This window comes from Callorhinus ursinus, unplaced genomic scaffold, assembly GCF_003265705.2.
Source record: "Callorhinus ursinus isolate GAN/ISIS: 27379988/994484 unplaced genomic scaffold, GSC_fseal_2.0 scaffold23, whole genome shotgun sequence".
In the NCBI taxonomy this organism is placed as follows: Eukaryota; Metazoa; Chordata; class Mammalia; order Carnivora; family Otariidae; genus Callorhinus; species Callorhinus ursinus.
In genome coordinates this window covers 22,415,346-22,439,499 of record NW_027397085.1, presented here as the reverse complement: position 1 = coordinate 22,439,499, position 24,154 = coordinate 22,415,346, and the positions used below count along the sequence as shown (strand labels likewise).

Here is a 24,154-nt window from a genome sequence, read left to right as displayed (position 1 = left end):
CTACCAAAGGCCTTTCATAATTTAGCCTAATCTAGCCCCAATGTGTCTATCTCCTACTCTACCCTCCATATACTGTACCTCAAATAAATATCACTCTTTCCATGGCTTTCTGCTCTCCCTGTAAAAATCCATTTATTTTTCAAGAAACCCAGAATGCACATGCCATCTCCTATGAATTCCCTCTATCCCTATAACTATACTTGTAATGGGTTCAATGAGTGTTTTCTTCTCCTGCTAAACTAGAGTGAAGGATCAAGTCCCATTCACCTTTGTAACATCAGTTCTTAAGGTGGTTCCTGATACAAAGATGATAATAAATGTTTTTTAAAAGAAAAAATGGACATTTCTCTTTTTCTTCTAATCTACTTTTCATTTAACCATGCTGCCCTTCTCTAATGCAAGACAGCATGGTTAAATGGTTATGAGAAAGAAGCAAATTCATAACCTCCAACTGAAATCACTAGCTTTGAAGCATTTAATAAAATACTGAATTTTTCTAAGCTTCAATTTCTTTAACTATAAAAGAGAGCAAATAATATCTTTATCATATAAGCTGTGAAGCTAAAATCAGACAATGGATGCAAAGCACTTAGCAGAGTACCTAGAATAAGTAAGCTTGCAATGAATAGTAGCTATTATTAACATCTAATTTATTTTAGGAGGGGGAAAAAAAAAAAGAAAACTTAAAAATGCAGGAGGACTAGGCAACTCTAAAGTACCACAGGCTGGAGTCGACAGATCACCTGGCAAAAACTCTATCATTGAAGGTGCTGGCAGGCCCGCTTCTCAGACTGTCCCAGTTGGCCACCATTTCTTTCACCCACTCCAACCAGGTGTACAGACGGAGGATTCCTGCATCGGCCATGGCTTCCACAAAGTTAGCATCTTCAACGGTGTCACCAGCATCTGCCAGAGCCAAACGCATTCCTGGAGGAGGAGGACGACGACAATAAAGAGGAAGAAGAAATGTGGTTAGTGACTATCAACGATGGGTATACTTTGCAGTTGGGTATACTGCAAAACCTACATCGAAATTAAGAAATAGCAGATGCTTTAAATGACTGCCATGGATCAACAACAAGAATAAGAACCACCAAAAGTAGGATCCACAATGTTGTTCCAAATATGTGAATCACCGGGTATTGATTTGCATACACTTAGCATCAATATGTGTTTCTTCCCAGGCACGTTGGCTGAGTTAATGAGGTAAAGTGGTCTTGAATGAAGGAGAGGAAGAAAATGATAAACTGGAAATACAGACCCCTATCAACATCTCAGCCTCATTTAGAGGCAGCAAAATATTATATTTTAATGCATGAGAGAACACACTGGTGCCTTACATATACAAAAATACATTTAATTTCTTCTTTCTAAAAGCAGATGCTCCCAAGTTTTCTAACAAAATTTTACTTTTCAACCAAAATCTTCCATTCTAAAATATTGAAAAAAACATTAAAAAGACCCTGATTAAATTACAAGACATCCTTCCAATGCAACACTATATTGCTGCACAAGAGTGTGGAAAACTCTTTATGTATCAATACGGAGTGATCTCAAATAGGAAGTGATAAGTGAAAAAGGAAAAGTTCAGAAGAGTATGTATTGTTTTCTACCATTTGTGCCTAAAAGGGGGGAGATGAGAACATGTAACATTAAGTTATGGATGCATTAAATATGCTTTCCAATATACAAGAAGCTCGAAACATTTCTTTTTATTTGAAATAATTTTATGCTTACGGAAAAGGTGCAGAAACAGCAAGAGAATAGACATAAACCATTTAATGGGCTTCCCTAATGTTAACAACTTACATAACCATGGTTTCAAAACCAGAAGCTAACATTAGTACAATACTACTAACTAAACTATAGACCTTACTCAAATTTCACCAGTTTTTCTTCTAATAGCCTATTTCTTTTGCAGGATCCAATCCAGAAAACAACATTGCATTTAATCATTTTATCTTCTTGGTCTCCTCAAATCTGGGACAGTTCCTCAGTCTTTGTCTTTCATGACCTTGACATTTTTGATGAGTACTAGTCAGTTATTTAATAGAATTTCTCCAAACTTGGTTTGTCTGATTTTTCTCATGATTAGACTGAGCTTATGAACCTATGGCAAGAATATCCCAAAAGTGATGCTGTGTGTCTTCTCAGGGCATCACTACCAGGGAAGTACATGATATTGATGCGACTTATTACTGGTGTTGCAAGCTTTCATCACTGAGGTAGTGTCTGTCAAGTTTTCTCGACTGTAAACTGTTTTTCTTTTTGTGATTAAAAAAATATCTTGGCAGAAATACTGAGAATATACAAACATCTTGTTTCTTCCAGAAACGTACACCCATTGATTTTGGCAACCATTGGCAGATCTTGCCTATAACAATTATTACTGTGATTTTTGCCTAATGGTGATTTTGTATTTCACTCAATCTTTATACATTAATATGAATTTTTCAGAAAGAAAGAGCTGCCCCTACTCCCCCACTTACTCATTTATTCAACTATTATTTAGATCCATATGGACTCACAAATATTCAGCCTATTCACTGGGTTACAATCCAACACTATCAATTTATTTCTTAAATTGTTCTAGCTTGGATAATTGAGAGCTCCTTCCAGTTGGCTCCTGTACTTTTTTTTTTTTTTACTTTAATCACCCAGGGCTCATCACGATAAGCATATTCCTTAATCCACATCATCATATTTTGCCCATCTCCCCACCCCCCTCCCCGCTGGTAACCATCAGTTTGTTCTCTATCGTTAAGAGTCTCTTATGGCTTCTTTCCCTCTCTCTCTCCCTTTTTCTACCGCCCTCTCCCCCACCATATATTCATCTGTTTTGTTTCTTAAATTCCACATGAATGAAATCATATGTTATTTGTCTTTCTCTGACTTACTACACTTAGTATTATACTCTCTAGCTCCATCCATGTGGTTGCAAATGGCAAATTTCACTCTTTTTATGGCTGAATAATATTCCAGCATGCATGAGTGTGTGTGTGTGTGTCTGTGTACATACCACATCTTCTTTATTCATCAGTCGATGGACACTTGAACTGTTACCATATCTTGGCTATTTTAAACAATGCTGCTATAAACATAGGGGTGCATGTATCTCTTCGAATTTAGTGTTTTTGTGTTTTTTGGGTAAAAGCCCAGTAATGTAATTACTGGATCATGGTAGTTCAATTTTTAACTTGTTGAGAAACCTCCATAGTATTTTCCACAGTGGCTGCACCACTTTCCATTCCCACCAACAGTGCACAAGCCTTCCTTTTTCTCCACATCCTCACCAACACCTGCTGTTCCTTAGTGTTGATTTTAGCCATTTCTTTGGGTAGCAGAGATATTCTAAAAATATTTGTTCTTCCAGGGCGCCTGGGTGGCTCAGTCATTAAGCATCTGCCTCCGGCTCAGGTCATGATCCCAGGGTCCCGAGATCAAGCCCCACATCGGGTTTCCTACTCTGCGGGAAGCCTGCTTCTCCCTCTCCCACTCCCCCTGCTTGTGTTCCCTCTCTCGCTGTGTCTCTGTCAAATAAATAAAATTTAAAAAAAAATTGTTCTTCCAATCCATGAGCATGGGATATCTTTCCATTTCCTTTTGAGATCCTCAATTTCCTTCATCAGTGTTTTATAGTTTTCAGAGTACAGGTCTTCCACCTTTTTGGTTAGGTTTATTCCTAGGTTTCTTATTATTTTGGGTGCAATTGTAAATGAGATTGTTTTCTTAACTTCTCTTTCTGCTGGTTCATTACTGGTATATAGAAACACAACAGACTTCTGTAGATATATTTTATATCCTGAGACTTTACTTAATTCGTGTATCAGTTCTAGCAGTTTCTTGGTGGCGTCTTTCAGGTTGTCTATATACAGTACCATGTCATCTGTAAGTTGTCTGACTGCTGTGGATAGGACTTCCAGTACTATATTGAATAAAAGTGGTGAGAGTGGACATCCTTGTATTGATTCTGACCTTATGGGGAAAGGCTCTCGGCTTTTCACCATTAAGGATGATGTTAGCTGTGGATTTTTCATTTAAGGCCTTTATTATGTTGAGGTATGTTCCCTCTAAACCTACTTTAAGGTTTTTATCATGAATGGATGTTGTACTTTGTCAGATGCTTTTTCTGCATCTGCTGAAACAATCATATGGTTCTTATCCTTTCTCTTACTGATATGATGTATCATGTTGATTGATTTGTGAATACTGAACCACCCTTGCAACCCAGGAATAAATCCCACTTGATCGTGGTGAACGATTTTTTTTTTTAATATATTGTTGGAGTCAGTTTGCTAATATTTTGTTGAGGATTTCTGCATCTCTATTCATCAGAGATACTGGCCTTTCTTGTTCTCTTTTTTGTGGTGTCTTTATCTGGTTTTGGTATCAGGCTAATGTTGGCCTTATAGAATAAATTTGGAAGATTTTCTGCCTTTTCTATTTTTCAGAATAGTATAGGAAGAGGGACGCCTGGGTGGCTCAGTCAGTTAAGCGGCTGCCTTCAGTTCACATCATAATCCCAAGGTCCTGGAATCCAGCCCCACACCGGGCTCCCTGCTCAGCAGGAAGCCTGCTTCTCCCTCTCCCACTCCCCCTGCTTGTGTTCCCTCTCTCACTGTCTCTCTCTCCATCAAATAAATAAATAAAATCTTTTTTTTTAAAAAAATAGTATAAGAAGAATAGGTATTAACTCTTCTTTAAATGTTTGGTGGGAGGGGCGCCCGGCTGGCTCAGTCAGTGGAGCATGAGCCTCTTGATCTCAGGATTGTGAGTCTGAGCTCCACATTCAGTATAGAGCTCGCTTAAAAAGAAAATCAACCAATCAATCAATCTTTGGTAGAATTCACCCATCTGGTCCTGGACTTATGTTTGTTGGGAGTTTTTTGATTACTGATTCAATTTCTTGGCTGGTAATCAGTCTATTCAAATTTTCTATTTCTTTTTTTTTTTTTTTTTTTTAAGATTTTATTTATTTGACAGAGAGAGATAGCGAAAGCAGGAACACAAGCAGGGGGAGTGGGAGAGGGAGAAGCAGGCTTCCCGCGGAGCAGGGAGCCCGATGTGGGACTCGATCCCAGGAACCTGGGATCACGACCTGAGCCGAAGGCAGACGATTAACGACTGAGCCACCCAGGCGCCCCTCAAATTTTCTATTTCTTCCTGTTTCAGTTCTGGGAGGTTATATGTTTGTTGGAATTTATCCATTTCTTTTAGGTTGTCCAATTTGTTGGCATAGAGTTTTTCATAATATTCTAATTTTTTGTGGTGTTTGTTGTTATTTCTCCTCTCTCATTTGTGATTTTATTTATTTGGGCCTTTTCTCTTTTTTTCTTGATGAATCTGACTAGAGGTTTATCAATTTTATTGATTTTTTCAAGTAACTCACTCCTGGTTTCATTGATCTGTTCTATTGTTTTTTTAGTTTCCCTATCATTTATTTCTACTCTAATCTTTATTATTTCCTTCTTTCTACTGGTTTTAGGGTTAGTTTGTTGTTCTTTTTCTGGCTCCTTTAGGTATAAGGTCAAGTTGTTTATGTGAGATTTTTCTTGCTTCTTGAGGTAGGCCTGTATTGCTATAAATTTCCCTCTTAGAACCGCTTTTGCTTTGTCCCAAAGGTTTTGAACCATTGTTTTCATTTTCATTTGTTTCCATGTACTTTTTTATTTCTTCTTTTATTTCCTAGTTGACATACTCATTATTTAGTAGCATGTTATTTAACCTCCATGTATCTGTGGTCTTTCCAGGTTTTTTTCTTGTAATTGACTTCTAGTTTCATAGCATTATGGCCAGAAAAGATGCATGGTATGACTTCAATCTTTTTAAATTTGTTGAGGCTTTTTTTGTGGCCTAATATGTGATCTATTCTGGAGAATGTTCCACGTGTATTTGAAAAGAAAGTGTATTGTGCTGCTTTAGAACAGAATGTTCTGAATATATCTGTTAAATCCATCCATTCCAGTGTGTCATTCAAAGCCATTCTTTCCTTGATTTTCTGTTTAGATGATCTGTCCATTGATGCAAGTGGGTGTGAAAGTCCTCTACTATTATAGCATTATTATCAATTAGTTCCTTTATGTTTGTTATTAGCTGTTTTATGTATTTGGGTGCATATTTACAATTCTTCTACATTTTCTTGTTGGACTGTCCCCTTTATTATTATATGGTATCCTTCTTTAACTCTTGTTACAGTCTTTGTTTTAAAATCTGTTTTGTCCAATATAAGAATTGCTACTCTGGCTTTCCTTTGACATCCATTTCCATGACATATGTTTCTCCATCCCCTCACTTTCAATCTGCAGGTGTCTTTAGGTCTAAAATGAGTGTCTTGTAAGAGCACCTGGCTGGCTCCGTTGGTGGAGCATGCAACTCTTGATCTCAGGGATGTGAGTTTGAGCCCCATGCTGGGCGTCAAGATTATTTAAGAATACAAATGTTGTTACGTTTGATGGAGTCACTGAGTTTCCTAAGTCTATTCTCATTTTGCATAATTCTTTTTTCCTATTTTGTTCAGTTTGATTACTTTCCATTACTCTTGTCTTCTAGGTCATTAATTCATTCTTCTGCTTCTTCTAGCCTGCTGTTCATTCCATCAAGCATCTTTCTCATTTTGTCTATTGAGCCTTTTTCTCTGTTATGTTATTCCTTATCTGTTAACGGTCTCAGGGATGTCCTCCACTCTTTTCTCAAGTCCAATGAGTATCCTTATCACTGCTTCAAATTCTCTATCAGGCATGTGACTTATATCTGTTTCACTTAGATCTCCAGCCATGGCTTTGTCCTGTTCTTTCATTCGGGACAAATTTCTCTGTCTTCTCATTCTGTCTAAATCTCTGTGCCTATTTCTGTGTGTTAAGAAAGTCAGCTACGCCTCCTGTTCTTGAGGGTGATGGCCTTATGAAGATGTTCTGGAGTGCCCTACTGTGTAGTATCCCCTGCTCCCCAGGGCCTGGTGCTCCCAGGAGCGTCTCCAGGGTGCTCCATGCGCTGTTTTGCCCTGGCCACCTTATCCGGCAGGCCAGGGGTCTGCAAAGGCTCTCTTCGCTTGTTGTGGGCAGTGTTTGGTCCCTGGCCTGAAAGTGGTGGCATTTTAAATAGGTGTGCTCTGATCTGCTTGTGAAATGAGATCTGTCGCTGCCAGAACCAAGGACACATCAAACTCTTAGGTTGAGAAACACAGTGTGGGCAGGGGTTTGAGCTGGTCTTCTGGGGTAGGGAGGCTGCCAGGCTGGCTTGACTAAGGCAAGCATGACTGGGAGGAGTAGTTTTACCAGAGCATGGAGGAGTGGGGCTTGGTGTAAGCAAGTTAGGCGGCAAGTGTCAGCAATGTGCTGCTCCCCGCAGGTGGCCCTATGCATATGCTAAGGGGTGGGGAAGGGAATTGGCACCTGCCAATTCCTGCCAATTCCTTTGTTCCTGGAAGGGCTTCTCTGTGAACACTGCCTCTCTGTGACATGCAACTAACCTCCCCACTGTGTGCCCCAGGCACTCTTCAGATCATTTTCCATTCTCTATGTCTACACCATGTTTGCTAGTTTTCTCTCCAAGAGCAGCCCCAATGTCCTCTGAGCTCTCCCAGAGCGAAGCACAGTGACCTTTAAAACTCCAGGCTTTAAGCTCCATTGGTTTCAAGAACTCATGAAATTTTGGCCCTCTCACTTTCCAAGCCAATTGCTATGGGGATTTGTTTTCCCCGTGCACTTCCCTGTGTACTAGTTTGTCTCTTGCCCTTCTCTGCGACTATGCCTACCTACCCCCGCACCCCGGCATGAGTGGCCATGACCTATTTCTCTCCCAAACCACATCTCTGCACTTCCTACCTTCTTCAGTATACCCTCTCCTCTGTCTTTAGTTGTGGGGTTTGTTCTGCTAGTCTTCAGACAGATTTCTGGAGTATTTAGGATGATTTGATAATTATCTACTTGTATGCATGGGACGAGACAAGCCTACGGTCCTCCTCCTACTCTGCCACAATCTTCTGTCTTAAATAAATCTGTGTCCTTGCAAATGTCCTCATCCTTATTGAAACATTTCCTTATTTTCTGGCACCCTAAGATGCTTCATGCTCATCTTGTATTTTTCCTACTCCAGCCCGCCAATCAATCACTTCTCCCAGGCACCCGAGTTCCATTTATTGGAGAAAGGTATTTAGAAACCAAGATCTAAATGACAGGTGTGTCCCTGCTACTAGTGTGTCACTGCTCATGAGCCCTCTCAGCAGACAGGGCGAGGGAAATGTATCCACGTATACTAACCTACCATATACAGCTACGTTTTTTTTTTTTTTATCCTCTGAGCCATGTCAAGATTGTTGTTATCACCAACACAATAGTCATTTAATAGAAAAACTGAAAAGTCTGCAGCATTTCTTCTTGCTCCTTTCAATGAGTGTTATTCTTTTCGGTCCCCCTGCCCCCTACAATGGCCCCAGCCACAGTACTTTTTGTTATTTCTCATTACACCTTGTAACTAATTATTGTTATATAATATCTTTTTATTACTCTGTCTTTATTTTATTTTATTTTTTAGATTTTATTTATTTATCTGACAGAGAGAGCAAGAGAGCCCAAGCAGGGGGAAAAGTAGAGGGAGAGGGAGAAGCAGGCTCCCCACCAAGCAGGTAGCCCGATGCGGGGCTTGAAACCCTGACCCTGGGATCATGACCTGAGCCAAAGGCAGACGCTTAACCATCTGAGCCACCCAGGTGCCCCTACATCTACGTTATTTTTACATCATTCTGTCTGTATATAAAATTAAAACCATTGGAAATTGCCAATTCCAATCCAACACCACAGGGTACATTCTAGCATTCCCCCTTTATCTTTTTTAACAGTGAGCTTTCATCCACAATAAATTTATTTTTTCAATCCCAGTACACACACAAAATTAGTTTCAGAATTGCTAACCTACACCTCATGTAAGAAATAGTTTTACTAATTACAGTATTTGTGTGCAGTTCTTTTTGGCTTACAGCGTCCAGTCAAAACACTGTTTCTCAAAGTTAGTTAGGTTAGTTCTTTCCTAATCTTCAGCATGGCCTCAAACTGTGCTAAGCCAAGATCAGTGGAAAGACATGCCATGAGGACCAAAGCAATGAAGGATTCCTTCAGGTCAGACAGTGCAGTTCTTCCCTGGACAAAATAACGATGAAATCAGGACTGAGGCCAAGGAGAAAATATTTCTTGAAAAAAACGAATGGTCCCAGGTTCAAGTCACCTATATTTATATCAAGTATGAAGGAAATTGGAAAACCTTCATAGTCAACATCTCTACAAACCAACTCTTTAATCTTAGAAGTAGTAAGAAATTAGAAACAAGCCAGATAGCAATTACAGTGAGTTTCTTTTTAAAAAAGACTCTAATAATCTTAGCTTGAATTTGTTTCTAAACAGCAATTCTTACGTTGTTTATACACAAAAGAAAATGTATTTTCAAGTACTGGAAAAAGCAAAGAAAAAAGCAGTAAAACTGAAACAATAATTTTAACTTGCCTTCTATAATCTGAAAAGAATGAGACCCTATATAATAGCAATAATACTCACCATCGGCTGAAAATTTGTCAATCGCTTGGGTCAAAGTGAGGAAGTTGCCTGTGGACTTCGACATCTGAAACAGAAAGTCAATGATCAGGCATTATGAAGAATATATATAAATAAAATAAATCAAATCAGTCAAATCAAATTAAGTTAGCCACAATCAGATAAAGACAAAAAAAAAAATTAGAGGGGGAAAGCAAAAGATATCTTGCACTAATTTTACAGAGGTGGAAACTGAAATCCAGTTAATAGGGTAACTTATCTGGGTCTCTCAGCTAGGCAGGGACGGAGCTAGGACAGGGTCTCAAGTCCGATACTCAATGCGCTAATCTTTCCAGTAGACCATACTGCCCCCTAGGAATCGGTTTAGACATGTATGATTCCACAATATCTCTGGAACATTACAGCTGGTCATAAAGAAGAGCTTTGGAGCAATTAGAATCATTCAGAAATGAATGGACTAGCATATGACATCAGAGTTAGGGTTTTAGGGAACTTCACTGACTTCACAGCAAGTGGTTGTTTCAAGTTGTGCTCTACCTAAGGGCACCACATTTAAGGATGCACTGTGCATGGCCTGCCAATCTTTACTATTTAAGGATTTGTTGTCTTTGGGGCGCCTGGGTGGCTCAGTTGGGTAAGGGTCTGCCTTCAGTTCAGGTCATGATCCCAGGGACCTGGGACCAAATCCCACATTGGGCTCCCTGCTCAGCAGGGAATCTGCTTCTCCTTCTCCCTCTGCCTCTCCCCCTGCATGTGCTCTCATGCTCTCTCTCGCTTGCTCTCCTGGTTTGTCTCTCAAATAAATAAATAAAATCTTTAAAAAGAAAAAAATTTGTTGTCTTTATCAGAACTTTGCTGATACCAAAGAGAGGTGATAATCCAGTCTTCTACTACATGGCAATAAAGTATCTAGTTGTTTTTTTTTTTAAGATTTTATTTATTTATTAGAAAGAATGAGATAGAGAGAGAGAATGAGGGGAGGAGGGTCAGAAGGAGAAGCAGACTCCCTGCTGAGCAGGGAGCCCGATGCGGGACTGGATCCGGGGACTCCAGGATCATGACCTGAGCCGAAGGCAGTCGCTTAACCAACTGAGCCACCCAGGCGCCCTAAAGTATCTAGTTCTAATAAAATCAGTACAATGTATAGTACAACACCGTTGAGACCAAAGAAAATGCCACGTTATAACACAATTTATATTTATATACACACATACACATATATACAAACATGAAAATGTATATATATAGTGCCACTTTGCCTTACAAAGTAAAAAATGAGTTTGATAACCAAAAGTCCTTGTTGATCTAACAAAATCCATAAAATAGCCCATGTTTCTAATCAACTGTTTTTCAGTCTAATATAGAGATTATTTTAAATGGGGGCGCCTGGGTGGCTCAGTTGTTAAGTGTCTGCCTTCAGCTCAGGTCATGATCCCAGGGTCCTGGGATCGAGCCCCACATTGGGCTCCCTGCTCAGCGGGAAGCCTGCTTCTCCCTCTCCCACTCCCCCTGCTTGTGTTCCCTCTTGCTGTGTCTCTCTCTGTCAAATAAATAAATAAAATCTTAAAAAAAAAAAAGAGGTTATTTTAAATGAACTTTTGTATTCCTTTTCAATATTAGGGCACCAGTTAAAAATGATATTTCATTTTGCAATTCATACCATCTGCTATTTGTTTAAATCTACACCTATTTTCATTATGACAGATATTTATAGCAAAGAATACTCTTTTCCAATTAATATTCCATCAGTTGTAGCAAAATTCACTGATTGTAACAAAATCAACTGGCTACAAATATTATCACTAAGAAATAAATAACAAAGCAATTTTCAGTTTAGGTGAGGAGGGGTACCCTTTTCAAATGTGTACAAAAGCATCATCAGGTAAGCAAGGGCTTTGTCATGAGGTTTGAAGGCATTAATGAGATAAAGTCTTACATAGCCTATGAAAAATCACATATATATTAATAGTTTTAACAATACCGGAAGCAGTAGTAGTATAGAGAGATATATAGTATACTGCCTGGGAAGAAGCATTAAATAACAGTTAAGAATCCTACAAATTCCAAAGTTCTATTATTTTAATTCAGTGGCTGATCACAGTATAGAACAAATCCCACCAAATTATTTTCTCAACTTAATGAGAAAGATATTCTAGGGTCACAATGCTAGGATTTTTATATTTCTTATCTCTCTCCCTCTCTCTCTCCTCCAGTCACAATCATTCTAAATATAAATGTCAAAATAGGTAAGTTTTCCCAGTCCCTCCCCTCAGTTAATACTATTTACTCCAATCACTCCCTAATTTATGCTGGTAGTCTTAAACATTTTAAATGGAAGATTAACACTGATTTTTATACTCTTTATTTCTTTAAAAAGTACAACTTCTGGGGCGCCTGGGTGGCTCAGTTGGTTGGGCGACTGCCTTCGGCTCAGGTCACCATCCTGGAGTCCCAGGATCAAGTCCCACATCGGGCTCCCTGCTCATCAGGGAGTCTGCTTCTCCCTCTGACTCTCCCCCATCTCATGCTCTCGCTCTCTCATTCTCTCTCAAATAAATAAATAAAATCTTTAAAAAAAAAAAAAAAGTACAACTTCCTACATCTGAAAAATTTTCTGCAGAATTTTAAACTTCCTTACCTTCTCAGAGTTGAGGAGGAGATGTCCATTTGCTCTCACAGCAGCAGGCCATTTGTCACTTTATAGGTAAATGTTTAAAGACAGAAAATAAAACTTTAAGGTTCAAGTTTAAGCTTAAAAAGTTGAGGTAAATGCTGAAAGACTTGTAACAGTCTGCTAAGACAAATGTACAAATGTATCGAGTCCTGCTCAAAACAGGAAACAAATGAAAACAAGAAGTGTCCATTAGTAAAGGATTGGTTACATAAGCTATGGCACAGGCATACAGTGAAATACTATGTAATAAATATGTAAAAAATACAGGCAGGGCTAGATGTGTGAATATAAATAGATCTTAGAAACATCATTATATGGGGAAAAAAAGTGTCTACAATGTGGCATCTTTGTATAATTAAAAAATAAATAAGCATGGGGTGCCTGGCTGGCTCAGTCAGAAGAGCGTGACTCTTGCTCTTGGGGTCGTGAGTTCGAGGCTCACGATGGGTGTAGAGATTACCTAAATAAATAAATAATCTGATGCTGGTTTATTCAGAAACATGTCATCCAGAAGAAATCATAAGAAAGCAGTAGCAGGGATTACCTATGGGAAGTAGAGTGATGTGGGGGCAAGGTTCCTTTTTTACTTTTTTCTTTTACGACCTGCTCGAATTTTTGAACTATGTATGTACCACTCATTCATTCTAGCAATGAGATTATGCGAGGATAGTGGTTGGGAACAAGAGTCCTGAGCCAGACTGCATCCTTATTCTGCCATTGCTGGGTAACTCAGGGTGAATTATTTGAGCTCTCTATGCTTCAGTAAGGTTCCTTGTCTGTAAAACGAGGATATTATAGACCTTCCTTGAAAAGTTGTAATAAAAATTCAATGGGTTGTAAGTGATTAGAACAGTGCCTGGTGTTACTGATAATTATGACTTACAAGTACCTGATGTTATTACTTACCTATAATTTGTAAAATCTAATACATGTCAAAAACCTGATGCAAAGGGATGAAGACTCAACCATATTACTACAAGTACTTCTGAGATATCCAATTTCTCCGAAAATACATTTTAAACAATAACGACAAAAGAATAGGATAACGAACCACATCAGATTTATTTTATTCCTCTACTTTGAAATCTTCCTTTTATTCTTGAGAAAGGAAATGTAATCTCATTCTAAACACAGGAAGTCACATGAGATTGTTTTGGTGATAGGAAATAAAATTTGAACAGAGGGAGGGGTCTATTTCATAGTCTACTTGAGAGACTGGAAGGAAAGGCACAGAGACATATCTGGGTCAAGAGGGAAGATGATAGAAGGATTACTTTTGAGCACACAGGATTAAAAATGCTGCTTAGATTCAGACTCTAGTCAAAATACCACTACCAGGGACACCTGGGTGGCTCAGTCAATTAGGTGTCCAACTCTTGGTTTTGGCTCAGGTTATGATCTCAGGGATCTCAAGGGATCAAACGCCGTGTCAGGCTCCATGCTGGATGTGGAGCCTGTTTAACATTCTTTCAGGTCCTCTCCCTCTGCCCCTCCCCTCCATGCTCTCGCTCTCAAAAAAAAAAAAAAAAAGAAAAGAAAAGAAAAGAAAAGGAAGAAAAAAAAAAGAATACCGCTACCAACTAATGCTACAACCTTGGGGCTCTCAGCTCTAAAGGGGTGTTTCCTTCCAATTCTAATGTTCTAGGCTATGTCTTAAATCACCTTTATTTCTGTACCTAAGAGGTCAAAGAGTCACCAAAAAGGTCAAATAAAGTACTGAAAGGCTGTCAAGGTATGAAATGTGACGTGCTTTGGTGAGCCCAAAGTAAGTATGAGGATTTCTAGATGTAACAGATAGGAGAAGGTGTGCTTTCTGCTTCAGTATACATTTAACAGAAGAAAAAGAAGGCAACTGGCAAACCTCACTATACCCTGCACAGTAACTTCTTAAATATTTAAAGCCACAAGGCATAAATTTAGTCTACAGCCTTTTTAGCACTCACCTTTGTTCTGGCCACACAGCCACATGATTATAAAGGTAATATGAAAGATGATTTGGAACAAGATCCTTGCCAGACACTCGGAGATCCACAGGATACCAGAACTCAAATTCCTGCTTTAACTGATCTAATTTTTCCTTTGGGATCTGAGTCTTAGGAAATGGAGCCTCTCTGAAGAAAACATAATCCCAAACCTCCTTGGTCATCTGTTGCGGTCTGTATTAAAAATAAAACAAACAACAACAAAATATATAGATAATTTCTTTGAGAGAATATTTTCATCTAATCATGAAGTAGGAATCTCTCTCTTAATATAGTTACACTTACAAATGATGACAATAGACTCAGATAAGAATGAAGAATGGTAACAACAACAGAGGGACTATTTATTACTTTTTCTCAGTGTAGCAGCAAAAAAACGAAAACATTGTAACAAAATTCTGCTAAATGAATTCTTATGAAAACTAAATAATAAAAAAAAGAACTTTCAGTGTGTAAATCAAAAGATCATTTTCTCTTGCTAACAAACTATACTCCTTTGCCTCATCCATTTACCAACCTGATGCCCAGTGGAGACTCTGTCTGTCCACGTAAGTTCCCCCCCTGCAGCAGGTGTGCAACTGTGTAAAATGCCATGTAAATAGTGGAATCAGAGAGTGATTCGATCAGCCACTGCTCATCCCAGGGCAGACGAGTACCTGCAAGATAAAAAGAAAAAAATTAATGCATGAGGAACTCAAGAGACACTTCACCTAGAGAATCCATGTTTTCAAAGCATATAGCATTTACAAAGCTCCTTATTTTAAGAAGGTCTTAAATGTGCTTGAATAGTTAATAAAATAAACTGGTAAATAAAAAACCAAATAGCTAAAGCACTTGAAACTTTCTATTAAAAAAAAAATCCATAAAGTTATGTGTGTCATACTTCTATGACCAGGTAGGGCATCACCTCCTAGTTCCCTTCACCCTCTAACTGAAGCCTCTCACTTCCAATTCAGAAAAATAATACAAAAGAGGGAGAAAAGGTAAAAGTGCTAATTTGCCATGTAATTGGCAAAGTCATTCAAACAGAAGAATTTGAAGTATGCATTACCTAAACCGTAAGTTCTCGAGCAAGCATGCTCTTGTAGCCAACCTAAGGTAGCTTCAAAATTCCTCCTGGTCTCCTCACAGAATCTGGAAAGAGTAAAAGATAAAAGTGTCTTCCTTCATATTCAGTATCTTCCGCACTTCTCATCTCCTCTCCCTTCCCTCATCACTTTTTCCCTTCTTACGTTTCCAGTCCCTTCAAGCACTGGGATGTCTGTTTTTTCCAGTTCTCTTCTCCATAATCCAAGTACCTTGGGAGCGGAAAGATTGATTAAAAAAAAAAAAAAGTCAAAAGGATAAGTAAAGCGACTGAAGGAAATTTCTTTCTGTAAGAGATACTAACCACTGATCACACAGGGCCACGACACATTCATCTGAAGATCTGGATATAACTTGTTTCTCTGGTTCCATGTAAATAAATGCATCTCCCTAAACAAAACAAACAAAAATATACCAGATATTAAGTCAATCTCTATTCCTCAGGGATAATAAAAACAACTTAAAAAAATTTTGGGGTGCCTGGGTGGCTCAGATGGTTAGGCGTCTGCCTTCGGCTCAGGTCATGATCCCAGGGTCCCAGGATCGAGCCCCACATCGGGCTCCCTGCTCAGTGGGGGGGCCTGCTTCTCCCCATCCCTCTGCTTCTCCCCCTGCTCGTGTTCTCTCTCCCTCCGTATCTCTGTGTCTCAAATGAAGAAATTTAAAAAAATCTTAAAAAAAAAATGATACACCACCAATAACCCAAACCCCACATGTTCGTTATGTCTTCCCTCTTCCCAGTAGAAGTTATCTGCCTTTCTTTCTATACATTTGCTTTTGAAAAGGTGAGCATCTTTGTCAACAGATCATCTTTCCTATATTAGATTATTCCTTTTCAGTAGAATGTAAACGATGTTCAATAGTTTCTAATTCTGTGGTCTGAAGGTCAGACTGCCTATGGAAGCCTTTTATCCTTGTTAGAAGAAAAATATAAAAAATTATGAAATTAAATGCATGAAACCACTGCTTTTAAAAAAAAACAGATGCACAAAAATTAAACATGGAAAATACTGTTGCTAAAGATTTATAGTGTCATGAAAAATGCCCACTAGAAAACTAACCAAGAATTTAATTATTTATCAACTATAAATATCTCTTAACATGTTATGGTCCCAAACTTATCAGGCTATTTTTAAAAATAAATCCAACATTATTATTCATAAAATGATTCCTTTTTCTGTGTTTTTAATGTAATTCTTCAAACTGTTAAATAGCTAGGACTTCGGTTTAAAGATGGTAAATTAAAAACAGACATTTAACTCTACTGCCTCTCAAAATTTCAACAAAATGACAACAAAGAGGGTTTTTCTTTTTTCTGACAGCATGAACTTACAGAGACAAAACAATGGAAGAAAAAAAAATATCAATCAAATTTTCAAAACTAAGATACAGGATATTTAGCAGGCTGAGGAAAGCTAGCTGAATCCTAAACCAGCAGCAGAGATGAAAAGCCATCCCATTTGCATTACAGAACCTCCAAAAACTCAACAATTTGTGGTACAAGATAGTTCTGGAAACGGAGGCAATATGAGGCTGAAAGTAAGAGGACTAACTGAAGTTTTTAAAGAAGAGGTTAGAACCCCAGACACCCTAATCCCACACTATACAGATTTGCAACTGCCCCTCCCTATGCCAGCAGAACAATGAAGCTGTATTTTTTTTGGAGAGGATGAGAGAATAACTCAACCAACAAAGTTGAGGGTATGGGTATCACAGTGGGAATAAATGAATTAACTGGAAAGTCAGCACACTGAGGATTGGTATTTCCCCCTAGCAATCTTTTCAACTCCCAGAATGCTCAGTTAGCTTAGGTCTTTTAAGCCAGAAAATGGAAGAATCTTTTGGGAGGAATCTAACAAATCCAAGAAGCTCTAACTAACATCAAGGCTAACACAGACTTCCCCAAGAGAACCCTCTTACACTGTTGGTGGGAATGCAAGTTGGTACAGCCACTTTGGAAAACACTGTGGAGGTGCCTCAAAAAATTAAAAATAGAGCTACCCTGTGACCCAGCAACTGCACTACTGGGTATTTACCCCAAATATACAGATGTAGTGAAAAGAAGGGGCACATGCACACCAATGTTCATAGCAGCAATATCCACAATAGCCAAACTGTGGAAAGAGCCAAGACGCCCTTCAACAGATAAATGGATAAAGAAGATGTGGTCCATATATACAATGGAATACTACTCAGCCATCAAAAAGGATGAATACCCAAATTTTACATCAATATGGATGGGACTGGAGGAGATCATGCTAAGTGAAGTAAGTCAAGCAGAGAAAGTCAATTATCATACGGTTTCACTTATTTGTAAAACATAAGCAATAGCATGGAGGACATTAGAAGGAAGGGAAAAATGAAGGGGGGTAGATCGGAGGGGGAGATGAACCATGAGAGACTATTGACTCTGAGAAACAAACTGAGGGTTTTAGAGGGGAGTGGGGTGGGGGAATGGGTTAGCCCGGTGATGGGTATTAAGGAGGGCACGTATTGCATGGAGCACTGGGTATTATAAGCAACCAATGAATCATGGAACACTACATCAAAAACTAACGACGTACTGTATGGTGACTAACATAATAAAAAGAAAAAGAAACTAAAAAAAAAAAAAAAAAGGCTTCCCCAACACCCAAACAGCCCTTCTATTTTTTTCCCCAAACAGCTCTTCTAGATCTCCCCCAGTGAAGCCCTACTCACATTTAAAAGGTCCTGATCACCGTTTTGTACCCACTCTTAAATATCAACAACCTTTCTCAGAGAAATTAAGAGATTAAGATTTCACACCCATGAAACAGGAATAGCATCCCATAAAAAAGGATCAATCAGATAGCAAGAATAAGCTCTTAAACTGGCCCTGAGTTGGTGATTTCAAAGGTGGATAATAGGTATATAGGAATTCGTCATACTACTCTCTCCACTTTTTATAAATCTGAAATTTTCCATACCAAGAAAAAAACTTTTCCACATGCTCACAAATAGCAGATATAAAAAACACACAGTTAACAAACAAAACCTTATAGGGAGAAAAAGTTGAGGAATTCTCCCAGAAAGAAAAAGACTTCCAGAATCAAGAGAACCAATATCTGAATAATAAGAATTCAGAAAAAGAAAATAAAGAACAGAAAGAGAGAAACAATCAAAGAAAGAGTCAAGAAATTTTCCCAAAATTAAAGCAAATTAAGTCTCTAAAATGAAGGAATCCACCAAGCACCCACAAAAATTAATAAAAATTGACTACACCAAGGTAAATCATGAAATTTCAGAATACTGGGAAGAAAAAGAAGATTCTAGAAGCTTCCAGAGGAAGGGAAAAAACAGGCCATTCCCAAAAAATCAGTTATTACCAAAATGGTTTTGGACTTCTCAACAACATTACTGAACCAGAACACCAGGGGTAATGTCCATTAAATTCAACAGCAAAATTACTTTCAATCTAGAATTCTGTCCCCAACCTATCAAGTATGAAGACAGACTAAAGATATTTCAGACATGGAAGCTCGCAAAAATTTACCTTCCAGGTACGCTTTTTCAGGAAAGCCATTAGAAGCAGAGCTTCACCAAAATGAGAGAGTAAATAATAAAGCAGCAGCAATGGGATCAAGGAAACAACAGCTCCAACTCAAGAGAAACAAAGGAAATTCTTAGTAATTAATAGTGGAGAAAGATCCCAGATGACATTTGTGTACCAGGACAGTAAGCAACTAGTCCAGACTAAAACAGGACAGAAGGCTCTGGGAGAACTTTCTCCAAGAGGGAACCAATAGCATATTGATATGTGAAAGTATTAAGAGAAGAAATAAACAGGGCAGAGTTTGGGGATGGAGTACTGATATATTTTAAAGGAAGAAAAAAAAGACAATTACTAACGCCAGGGGAAAATGAAAGCTGGAAGAAAAGTTCTCATTGTACACTTCATTCTGGATCAGTGATGCCTCAAAGATGTACATTTTTGTAGTACTGCTCTCACAAAAGTTATAATACACCTATGCTAGGAAGACAGGAAGTAGAAAAGTATACACAAATGGTGAGGTTAGAAAGAAAGACACAAGTTATAAGGAAGAGTTAAATCTTGATTTTCTACAGTAGGAAGTCAACAGCTAATGCCTAAAACTGAAAAACAAAATTCAAAAATTGTACTAGCATTTAGATTATAGATCTGTAAGAGAGATAGAGGTTAATATTAAAAGAAGCAACTGAAACAGTTAAAAGTAAGCCTGTTCAAGGAAGAGAAACTTAAGACAATGTGGAAGGATGGAGAGGAAACTGATGTTTTTTATTTTAATAAGCTTTACAGACCACTGTCTCTCTGTACTAAGGCCATATACCACTGTCAGAAATCAAAATTTAATTTAAAAACTAATTAAGCAGCTCAACAGAAAAAAAGTTTCAACAAAAATGAAGACGGGGGGGGAAGAAAAAGAATGAAGTAAAGAGTAAAGCACTACACAAAGAGAACTGTAACTACCAGTATCTCAAATGGCCACTGCCAGGAAGCATCATTAAAGTTCTCTGTTTGTGCTTTGCACATGCCAACTTTATAGCACTACACTCATCAACATTACAGGTGGGATGTTCAAGTTAAATGAATTGCTAAATAAGTCTCCTATTTTCTGCCACAAAATTATTTATCTTTAATTCAGCTCCGGGTTTTATTACAGAACTCGCTACTAATTAACACTGTGAAGTCTATTAACTAAAAGGTTTTCTCCCAGGGGCACCTAGGTGGCTTAGTCGTTAAGCATCTGCCTTCGGCTCAGGTCATGATCCCAGGGTCCTGGGACTGAGCCCCGTATCAGGCTCCCTGCTCGGAGAGGGGCCTGCTTCTCCCTCACCCTCTGCCCCTGCTTGTGTCCCTCTCTCACTGCGTCTCTCTCTGTCAAATAAATAAATAAAATCTTTAAAAAAAAAAAAAAAGATACAAGAAGGTTTTCTCCTAAACCAGCCTTCAGAGGATAGCCTATCACATACAGTGTCAATCATCTTTTTCTGAATAGTCTTCTTTACATCTTGGACCTTCTGTCCCTTAAATCCATCCACCAACATTACCTAAAAGGATGGGAAGTGGGGGGAAAAAAACAGACAAAACAATTAAAATTTGCTTTGTGTTCCCTCCAAACTTTTTCCTAACTGAATTTACTACATCTGCAACCAAGATATTTTTAGTTTAAAATTTATCACATTTATAATCTTAAGTTTTTATTTTGCCATAGCTTAGACAACTAATATTTACAACACACTTGTTTTTCTTTTGGTGTAACTAGGATAGCTACCATGAACATGATTAGGAAGGAACCCTCACTTCCCACTTCTCAGATTTCCATGTAGAGAGAATTTCAATATGCTCACTCACCTCATTCCTGAAGGCTTTGGAAAAATGAACTGAGTGCATGCCGCTCATTCCCATTTAGACTTCTGTTTCCAACTCTACCTGTTGCCAGCGAGCATTTTCCTTTGCTTGGCCATGTGATAAACCTAGCCCTTACAGGAAGGCCTGTTTTACAACTCTGCCTTTTATGTAGTGAGGAAATTTAATTCTAGGGCTAAGTATTAGCTTGCCCATTGTTGTCACAGATCTAAGCCACACAATCCCTTCTAGCTGACGTTCTGATCTTCAGCTATGTGACTCCTGTTTCTCTCTGAAATAGCTTCTGTCTTAAATGGAAAAGACACAAGTTCTTTTTTGACCCTCCAAACCCTCCAACCTGCCAAAATGCTTTATATCTATTTAATTCATCATTATGAAATTATACTTAGTGATCATCAAAGTACAGTGGTTAAGAGCACAAATCCTAGGGGCACCTGGGTGACTCAGTCGGTTGAGTGTTTGATTCTTGATTTCGGCTCAGGTCCTGCTCTCAGGGTTGTGAGACTGAGCCCCACGTCAGGCTCTGTGTTGCGCGTGGAGCCTGCTTCAGATTCTCTCTCTCCCTCTCACTCTGCTCCTGCCCCCACCCCACTTGCACACGCCCGCACTCATTCCCTCTCAAATAAATAAATAAATAAATAAGCAGGCAGGCACAAATCCTAGAGCCAAGCTGCCCAGTGTGAGTACCAGTCCTGCCACTGGCTACCTATCTGGCTGATCTTGGGTAAATTACTTAATATCTTAGTACTTCTATTTCCTCATCTATAAAATGGAATACTTCCTACTTCACAAGGTTATTTTGAGATTTAAATAAGTTAACATGTAAGTGCTATATAAGTGGTGGCTTTTATTATCACCCAAAATGTGTAAGTCACTTAAAAAAAGATACATAACCAATTGTTGATTATCTAGAAAAATGAAAGTGAAGGTAAAAATAAAGAATTCTCATTCATGGCCTTAAAAAAATCTTCATTTCAACCTCAAGTCATAGCAGCTTGGCTGGATTTTTACTTTCTCTAGCTTAAGTCTTCTTTCCATGGAAATGTAAGCCACATTAACATATGCATAACTAAGGAGAAAAGAGGTTTAAAACATGTTTTTGTGCCCACCTGACATTTAGTATGCGTTAATAAGTAAACTAATGAACTGAATAAAATTGCTAATTTGAAATATGAATTCCTCAATTAAAAGAGCAAAAGAAGGAACCAGGTATTGTCCATGCAATAAATCTATGGAATTTACTGTAAAATAACATGAACTTTAAATAATCTTCTCAGTAAACTCATTTCTTAGAGATTCCTAGAGGGCACAAAAATATAAATTCTGTAAATGCTATCATTTAAAAAATAGATTAAAAAAAGAAATCTGGAAGGGTACCTGGGTGGCTCAGTCGTTACGTGTCTGCCTTTGGCCCAGGTCATGATCATGGGGTCCTGGGATGGAGCCCCAAGTTGGGCTCCCTGCTCAGAGGGGGGCCTGCTTCTCCCTCTCCCTCTGCCCCTCCCCCTGCTTATGCTCTGTCTCTCCTCTCTCTCTCTCTCAATTAAATAAAGATCTTTAAAATAAATAAATAATAAAAAAAGAAATCTGGAAACAGAAGAACACAGTCTCATATTAATCTCAAATCAGTATACAATTGAAACTATATTGAATTTTTCTATTTTTTTCTAAATCGCTGAAAAAATTACAGAGCAACTAAAAAATCATTACTTACACCATCATAAAACCCTTTTAGATATAACTTCTCCTTTGCTTCTGCAAGTTTTTCTCGGTCATTCTGGCTTTGAACTTTCAAATCATCACAAATGGTTACAGCAGAAAGATTTCCAAAACCTGGGATTTCAATGATTGGCACCTGCAAAGAACAGCAATGTTGGGAACTTATTCACACTGAATGAACATAAAAACAGCCCCATGGGGCATAATCCTATCGCCTTTACTGTCCAGTGAAGCCATTTCAGATTTTATATATCATTACAGAAGCACCACACATCAGGCAATCACAGTGACTAACATCCAGATGTGAATTTGTCTTCCTCTTCTCCTCTACAGGAACTATCCAAATTCTTTGCACCAACCCCCAAATTGTCCCTCCCTCACTACAGAACACACCTTCTCTAGCTCACAACCCCACACTGGCATATAATTAACTAAATAATAAATTGTGAAACTAGGAAAATGATGTAAACAAATTTATGGATGGTCTTATTTCTGGTTTATGATAAGTCTTCTAGATTCTTCATGAAAGGTATCTGCTAGTGATTAAAATATTTTTCTTCTCCAGGCATTAATATGAAAACATAACCATTCATGACTTATATGGAAAATTTTGTCTTTAGAAGCTTGGAAACAGGCCAGCCATAGTAGCAAAATAAGCATCTATAAAATTGGTGATGCTAAGAAAGTCATTTGTTCCAGAATTACAGGTGCCGGGCGCTAAGAAAATGCTTATTGTTGGTCTTTTCTCTCACTCTTAACAGCCAGCACATACCAAATTAAAGTAAGTAAACTCTTATGCAAACTCCCTCTCATTTTTATATTCACCAATTATTTAATTTTGTTACAAGGAAAATGTTAGCTCTTTTTTTTCACTGATAAAGAGATGGGTATGAATATTGAGTCACCTATGTACTCACCGGCTCAAATGGCAAGACCATGTCATCTCTAATTCCATACTTTGCTCGTAAGGCCTGCAAAAATATTTTGTAAATTAACACTCATGATTAGCACTTTACCGGCATAATCATTGAGAGAACCAACACCAAAACTTTTTTAAATTCTTTGTTCTCCTCTCCAGAGATTTTTTTTTAAATTTCACTAAATATCTCAAGAAGGGAACTATGACTTTTAAAAACTCAACTGTTTAAGTTAGAGTGAATGGCTTAAATGATGAAAAATAGTATGCCAAAAGCAAAAATTCACACACACACACACACCCCCCCCAATGAAAATGAGGTTCATATCCTAGGTTGCAATGAAAATGTGAATATCAGAAAACTTTTTTTAAAGTTTCATGAAACCCATCAAAACAGATTAAAAAAGATCCTATCAACAGATGCAAGAAAAGCATGTGACAAAAATCCAACACCCATTCATGATAAAAACTCCTAATAAACAGGAATACATGCAGGCCTTCTAAACTTGATAAAGACTATCTGCAAAAAATCTACAACTACCATCATACTTAATCATGAGAAACTCAAAGCTTTCCTTAAGATCAGGTAGGAGGCAAGGATGTCCCCTCTTACCGCTTTTCAATATTGTTCTGAATGTCCTTGCTAAAGCAATAAGGGAAGAAAACAAAATAAGAGGTATACAGATTGGGAAGGGAGACATAAAGCTGTCTTTGTTCACAAATGGAAGGAACATCTATATAGAAAATCCAAAAGAATCAAGGAAAAAAACTCCTGGAACTAATAAACAATTATAGCAAGGTTGCAAGATACACAGTTAACTATACAAAAGTTAACTGCATTCCAATGTACTAAGAATGAACAAGTGG

At 38.1% G+C, this 24,154-nt stretch overlaps 1 protein-coding gene across 2 annotated transcripts in view; it reads right to left on the bottom strand.

The window, feature by feature from the left end:
* The window catches only part of LARS1 (leucyl-tRNA synthetase 1), a 70,160-nt gene that overhangs the window by 18,307 nt on the left and 27,699 nt on the right, over nt 1–24,154 (bottom strand). For both annotated transcript variants that reach the window (XM_025892385.2, XM_073905509.1), the window contains 11 exons: nt 23,289–23,342; nt 22,367–22,507; nt 20,256–20,333; nt 15,589–15,674; nt 15,431–15,496; nt 15,250–15,332; nt 14,716–14,854; nt 14,160–14,372; nt 12,181–12,238; nt 9,546–9,609; nt 744–927 (listed from right to left, as the gene is read on the bottom strand). In XM_025892385.2, coding sequence (XP_025748170.1) covers nt 744–927; nt 9,546–9,609; nt 12,181–12,238; nt 14,160–14,372; nt 14,716–14,854; nt 15,250–15,332; nt 15,431–15,496; nt 15,589–15,674; nt 20,256–20,333; nt 22,367–22,507; nt 23,289–23,342 — 1,166 coding nt within the window. The remainder of the gene's footprint in view (nt 1–743; nt 928–9,545; nt 9,610–12,180; nt 12,239–14,159; nt 14,373–14,715; nt 14,855–15,249; nt 15,333–15,430; nt 15,497–15,588; nt 15,675–20,255; nt 20,334–22,366; nt 22,508–23,288; nt 23,343–24,154) is intronic.